Source organism: Euleptes europaea, chromosome 8 (assembly GCF_029931775.1).
Source record: "Euleptes europaea isolate rEulEur1 chromosome 8, rEulEur1.hap1, whole genome shotgun sequence".
Taxonomy (NCBI): Eukaryota; Metazoa; Chordata; class Lepidosauria; order Squamata; family Sphaerodactylidae; genus Euleptes; species Euleptes europaea.
The window spans coordinates 71,958,131-71,964,990 of NC_079319.1; the positions used below are offsets into that span (position 1 = coordinate 71,958,131).

Below are 6,860 nucleotides of genomic sequence, written 5' to 3' on the forward strand. Positions count from 1 at the left end.
GAGACATTATTCATGTATTGGTCCACATGCATAATTCCAAAAGGATGGGAGGCACTGGCCGGCCACAGGGAAGGGTGGCCAAAGAAGCACAGCCTAATAATGAGAGATTCCCTCCCGCATTCTATGAGAGGATCTGTAGTAAACAATTTCCAAGGCTTTGCCTGTGCAAAAACTGATTAGCAACAGTGTTCTCAAGGGTTTATCATATTAAAGGAGATTTACAACCTTTAATTCTCATAATAGAAAAAGAGGGAGTAAGGTTCTGTTCTCTATAACCAGCAAACCAGACAGGACACCTGCATAAACTTATATTGTAAAAAGAGAATATTCTTTTTATTGAGCAAGACAGGGAAAAAATAAAGGCATGATAAAATTAACCCTACAATCACTGTAGAGATAAATGCTAAAATTCTGAAAGCACTTGGTGTTTCTTCATCATTTTATAGCAAGTAATAGTTTTAAAATGCAAATCTGGTTTCATATTTTGTCTCACTGCTTTTGGGGGGGTTATCGAAAAAGCCCAAGTTACCCAAAATCTCACCTAGAGATCTCACCTATTCTTCTTCTGAGACTTCCGGCCAGAGAAATCTGATTTGCTTGTCACAATGGGTCTGCTTGGAGGAGTTCTGGGACCAAGAAAGGAACGGCCTGGCGTACCTGCCAAAGCCTCCTCCTATTCCCCAGCCGAAAAGGGGGTCTTAGCCTCCAGATCTTTCGGCCTCAGATGTAGAGGGAAAGGGGGTTCAGCCTCACCTATGTATTTCTCCTCATGTCAGAATGCTCCATCTTTGCCCTTCAGATTCTCTCTGCCCTTCCAGTTCTCTCTCATTGGTTGCCTGGGGGCAGGGATGAGCCTCAACTACCTCCCTCTCAGCTGGGGCTGTGTTTAAATAGGCCCCCTCGGTCCCTAGAGGCCCCACCTGCATTTTCCCCGGGACAGTGAAAATGTCTGTGTGAGGCGCAGTTACATATGAAGATTAATTTGTAATATTTTCATTTTTTAAAGATCAGGAACAATTTTAGGCATTTCTTCACTTCTCCAAAGACTCTCAAGAGGAGCTATGATGTTGTTACCTGGTTGGTAACTCAGATGTCTGTCTGTTATACAGTTGCACCATTTGTTCTGCTAGCTGTTGAGCCCACAATTAAATTATACAGGTATGTTCCCTTCTGTTACAAATACAAAATAAAAAAATTATGAAAGGTCTTATTAGACTTGCTAGCCTGTGACCAAAGCTGAGTGTAATATTTCTGTGGTTTGATGAGGAAATGCAACAGGGGTATTTGGCTATGATAGTATTTTTTTTAAAAAAATTACATTATTTATAGTCTGCCTTTCTCACTGGGGCTCAAAGCAGATGAGACAGAGTGAGTCAATACAATCAACAGGATGGGATATTCAGTAAACAATGAGAATAGGTGTCGAAGGCTTTCACGGTCAGAGTTCATTGGTTCTTGTAGGTTATCCGGGCTGTGTAACCGTGGTCTTGGAATTTTCTTTCCTGACGTTTTGCCAGCAGCTGTGGCAGGCATCTTCAGAGGAGTAACACTAAGACTGAGAGACACTGAGAGACACTGTCCTTCAGTGTTACTCCTCTGAAGATGCCTGCCACAGCTGCTGGCGAAATGTCTGGAAAGAAAATACCAAGACCACGGTTACACAGCCCGGATAACCTACAAGAACCAATGAGAATAGGGTTCAGGTTGTAGAACCAACCAGAAATCTAAAAAACTGAATTGAAGCAAAGCAAAAGTGTTAACATGACACATAAAATGATACAAGATTACACAGTAGGATCCAATTTACAGCAAACTATACACAGTAGTGCCCTGACCTGGATGGCCCAGGCTAGCCTGATCTCGTCAGATCTCAGTAGCTAAGCAGGGTCAGCCCTGGTTAGTATTTGGATGGGAGACCACCAAGGAAGTCCAGGGTTGCTATATAGATGAAGGCACTGGCAAACCACCTCTGTTAGTCTCTTGCCTTGAAAACCCCATAAGGGGTTGCCATAAGTTGGCTGCGACTTGACGGCACTTCACACACACACACATACACAGTAGTATAGACCACAGTCCCTAATAATTTGTCCAAGTAACTTTGTGAATCATTTTGTACAGTGCTGTCCTATTGCCCGCATAGAAAAGCTATAATTTCTATGCTAACGTGAATCACCTTCACCTCCACCCATTAGGAACTTTTCACATGAGCTGCATGCTTGGGAAGTCTTAACCACGTTTACTACTTAACCAAATATATGAACCAAATGTACATAGGAAATATTATTTACATACTTCTCCATTCTTCACCATTCATCTGTTTAGGATACATGGGAGCACTCTCAGTCCTTCCCCATGCATTGTGCATTCCATGCATTCCAAAAACATTTTGCAGCGAATAGTATCCATGTATTGGTTCTTGTAGGTTATCCGGGCTGTGTAACCGTGGTCTTGGAATTTTCTTTCCTGACGTTTCGCCAGCAACTGTGGCAGGCATCTTCAGAGTAGTAACACTGAAGGACAGTGTCTCTTTCAGAGGTTACACAGCCCGGATAACAAGAACCAATGAACTCTGACCGTGAAAGCCTTCGACAGTATCCATGTATGTTTTTTCTTGTAGGAAAGGATGAGGTAAGAAGAACTGATTCACTGGTTTTGTTCCAAGCTGTGAAATGCACCAGACAGTTTTAATAATACAATTGTCCAAATTTTGGTATCTTTCATCTGGGAAGAATGGGGGAAAGGGAGTAAAACATGCTAAGGGTGTGATGGGGTGAAGGATAAGAAAGGAGTCCCCTAAGAAAAGTAGTCCTCTGTGTATCTGGGTATGGGGGAGATAATCCAGATCTAGCAGGGATGAAAACTGTAGGTGGAAGCCCATCGACATCTTGCTCAAAGCCAAGCATGTAAGGTTATGCCTGCCAAGTAGATCTGGATACTGATTCTCAAGACTGCCAACTACTGCTTAAGAAGGTAGGATGGTCAGAACTATTTTTTAAAAGTCTTTTAGTAGAACATAATCTGCCTGTGGAATTGAAACATATTGTCTTGCATCCTGTTTCCAGCAATGGAAGGCCTCTTCCATCCAAGGCAGAATGCAATTTTCACTTTAAGCCCTCCCCTGCTTGTTCACACAGATGCTCTGATGCCCCAGGAACAAAATTTCTGGTTTCTTGGAGGAGGTGATGAGTCAGAAAGGGGAGGCAGGAAAGCTCAGTGGTAGAGCATCTGCTTGGCATGCAGAAGGTCCCAGGTTCAATCCCCAGCATCTCCAGTTAAAGGGACTAGGCAAGTAGGTGATGTGAAAGACCTCTGCCTGAGACCCTGGAGAGCCGCTGCCGGTCTGAGTAGACAATACTGACTTTGATGGACCAAGGGTCTGATTCAGTATAAGGCAGATTCATGTGTTCATGTGTACAAGCTCTGCACTACTTTCATATCCTGAGGGCCAGCGGTTCCCAAACTGTGCTCCATGGAGCACTTGGTGCTCCGCGAAACATCTCCTAGTGCTCCATGAAGAGACTGGAAAGAAAAAATACTACTATCATTCGGTTTAGTATATAGGTGCTAGGTGAAAATTAGTGCTCTGTGATGAATTCTGTCTTTGTCACTTGCAGGTCACTTTACTTCCATATGCACCTTTTATGTTTTTTTGTTCTGTTGGTGCTGCCAAAGAAATCTGAAGGCCACAGCAGAAGACAGCCTGCAGTTCGAGGCACACAAAACTCGAATACAAATGAGAAACAAAAATGATAATCTCAAAAGGGAGCTGCTGAACTGATATGGATGCCAGCTATAAAAGGATACACAGAATACTCGGTTGTTGCATCTAGTGGCTTCCCTGGATAATGTTTACATCCTTAAAGGGCAAAACTTATGATTTTTTAAAAACATGAAGAGAATATTTTAAAAGAGTATCTTTAATGTATTCAAATTGATTCGTGTCTTAGAGACATTCATAATAACTATCCAGTACTTTCAAGATGAAGGAATAAAAGTTGCAGGGGCTTAGTAGACGGGTGCTGTAGGCTTTGAATTTTTTTTTCCAGGGAATGGTTAACTTCAAAGACAACTCGTGGACCAATGTTACATTTGCCTCTTGAAGCACTTTTTGTCCCCTTCTCCTGCTGCTGTTGATGTATAAGGCAAGTTGAACGTGTTCACATCAGGTTTTTGAATCAATTCATGGCCTAATAGGAACATTGGTGAATGGTACCAACCGAAGCTGAATTGCACCTTCCTAAGTCCATGAAAGTCAGTGTACTTATGAGTCTACATCTACGTAGGATGATACTGTCAGAATTGCATCTCAACTTTTCTGCTCTTTCCAGAGCATGTGTGATTTCAGTCTCAGTGCACATCATGTAAGTGCAAGTGGGTAGATTGCAGGAATCACACAGGTCTCCTGTTGATTTTAAGCCTTGCCTGGGAGACAGCGCACCAAGGTCAACAAACAGGCTCACCCCAGGCATCTTTTGACATGCATCGTCCATGGGTGAGTCCTTTTCAGTAAAAGTGAGGACAATCATCTGCCTAGAACCATAAATAAATGTGGGTGCTGTGTGACTGGAAATACCTTTTAGGTAAGAGAATGCTGTAGAACAGAGTACACAGTTCCCCATGACAGTGTAAAATTAACGGTATGCCACTTGAGGTGAGAAACATGGACGTTTTGACAGAACTCCATGTTCTGTGTGTACTTAGAGATAAGTAATAAATGTGAGTGATTGTTTTCTCCTCACAGCACCATAATATCTTGCCGATGTACACTCTGTGTGACAAGTACAATGATGTACTTTCATCATTGCCAATAGCATTTGCCAGTGTCAAGGCAAAGTACTTGAACTCTTGGGAAATAACTCAGGGAGACGGTGTGTTAAGCACTTGGCTAGATTTTCTTAGAAAATCTTGCTTTGCAATTTCCGGATATTTAAAATACTACTTTTTTTTCTTTCTTAAATTAGCTTTTGTAGATTTTCTCTTACTTTCCCCCCGCCCACTAAAATGTTTAATTGGTTCTTTTTTGGTCACAATTAAAAGCACGTGAATAGATATGCATCCATTCTTGTAATGTGTCTATCTGAGCCCACTTTCACTTGTAAGCTTCTTCCCTTGCTCTCCTACTCTGTGGTCGTTTATGCAGGGGAGGTTTTGCCTTGGATTTACCACTCTCTAGATGCACATTTTCCCCATCTGAATTCTCAAAATTCTGCATGGGGGCTTATTGTTGAATTTTGAGAGTTTGGATGGGAAAAATGTGCATCTAGAGAGGGGCAAATCCAAGGCAAAACCTCCCATGCATATACGGCTTATCTCTTTTCACTTGTTTAGCTTGATGCTGTCTACGACTGGATGGCCCAGGCCAGCCTGATCTCGTCATATCTCAGAAGCTAAGCAAGGTTGGCCCTGATTAGTGTTTAGATGGGAGACCACCAAGGAAGTCCAGGGTCACTACCCAGAGGCAGGCAATGTCTCTTGCCTTGAAAACCCCAGTGGGGTTGCTGGGTTGCTGCAAGTCAGCAACGACTTGACAGCACTTTTCACCACCAGCTTCACAATGTCCATTGAGACCCTATTAGGATAAAGCATTATGGTGGTCACAGGGGTGGGAGTTGGTACGTCTGCACACCCAGCAACAACGGAGTTTTCCTTATGCAATCAAGTGCCGAATTGCATCTTTCCAAGAACTAGCTCTACTTTTGATACTTTTTCACTTTTAATCTAAACTTGTTTTGCAAAAAAAAAAAAAAGTTGTAGAATAGTAAAATTCTTCTTCTATACTTTGATCAAGAGCTGGAATGTTCAGAATTACAAGTTAAATGTAAATGTGGGGTGGTGTGAACTATTATCAGATGACTGCCTCTGTGGAGAAAAATACAATGTTTTGAGAAGTAATGTTGTTGCTGTTTATTACTTTAGTGCTCACTTCATCCTTTGAGGGGTATGATGTTTCTGTGGTGGATTCATGACTCCATAGATAATTTCTTATAAGGATAACAAGCAAATAAAATATTTTTTATAAAATAAATTCTGTGTGACAAGTGCAGTGAGTTCAGGAAGGCTCAATTGAAATAACCACGTCATGATTCCTACCTCTGCTTATCTGTTACGCTGAACGAAGAAGCTCTGTTTTAAGTGTTACAGCTCATAGCTGCTGATATATTATTTATTCTAAAGTAAACAATGTTTTATTTACTGTATTTCAATACAACAATTATAAATCAAATTTCATGCATCCCCAGCTCCCCAGTTTTCAATGCTAGTCCCCAGTTGCTGAGTGTTGGCTGTAGGTAGGGTGGCCAGCTCTGGGGTGGGGAATACGTGGAAATTTGGGTGTTTTTTTTTTAACAATTAATTATGGGAGATTTAAGACATTTACTAGGGAACATTTATAGACTGTTATTACAATATGGTCACATTATGAGAAGGCAAGAGTCACTAGAGAAGACAGTCATGCTAGGAAAAGTTGAGGGCAGCAGGAAAAGAGGAAGACCCAACAAGAGATGGATGGACTCAATAAAGGAAGTCACAGCCCTCAACTTGCAAGACCTGAGCAAGGTTATCAAAGAGAGGACATTTAGGAGGACATTGATTTATAGGGTCGCCATGAGTCGGAAGCAGCTTGACGGCACTTAACACACACACACACACACACACACACACACACTACAATGCGATACTGATGTCACTGCACCCCCACAAACACGTGAACATACATTCAGATTAACATGGGGAATTAGCTTGTTTGCGCAGGGCACAGCAAACCGGGATCTTCCACCTACGGAGGTGGCTGTGAGTAGACAGTCTTTAGCAGGAAAAAGATGACAGAGACCTGATTTAAAAGGAATACAGTTTATTGATGG

At 42.0% G+C, this 6,860-nt stretch overlaps 1 protein-coding gene across 1 annotated transcript in view; it reads left to right on the forward strand.

The window, feature by feature from the left end:
- The window catches only part of MBOAT1 (membrane bound O-acyltransferase domain containing 1), a 42,772-nt gene extending 39,022 nt beyond the window's left edge, over nucleotides 1–3,750 (forward strand). Inside the window, exons 12-13 of the mRNA XM_056854486.1 lie at nucleotides 1,007–1,158; nucleotides 3,615–3,750. Of these exons, the coding sequence (XP_056710464.1) occupies nucleotides 1,007–1,158; nucleotides 3,615–3,750 (288 nt within the window). The remainder of the gene's footprint in view (nucleotides 1–1,006; nucleotides 1,159–3,614) is intronic.
- Nucleotides 3,751–6,860: the final 3,110 nt, after the last annotated feature.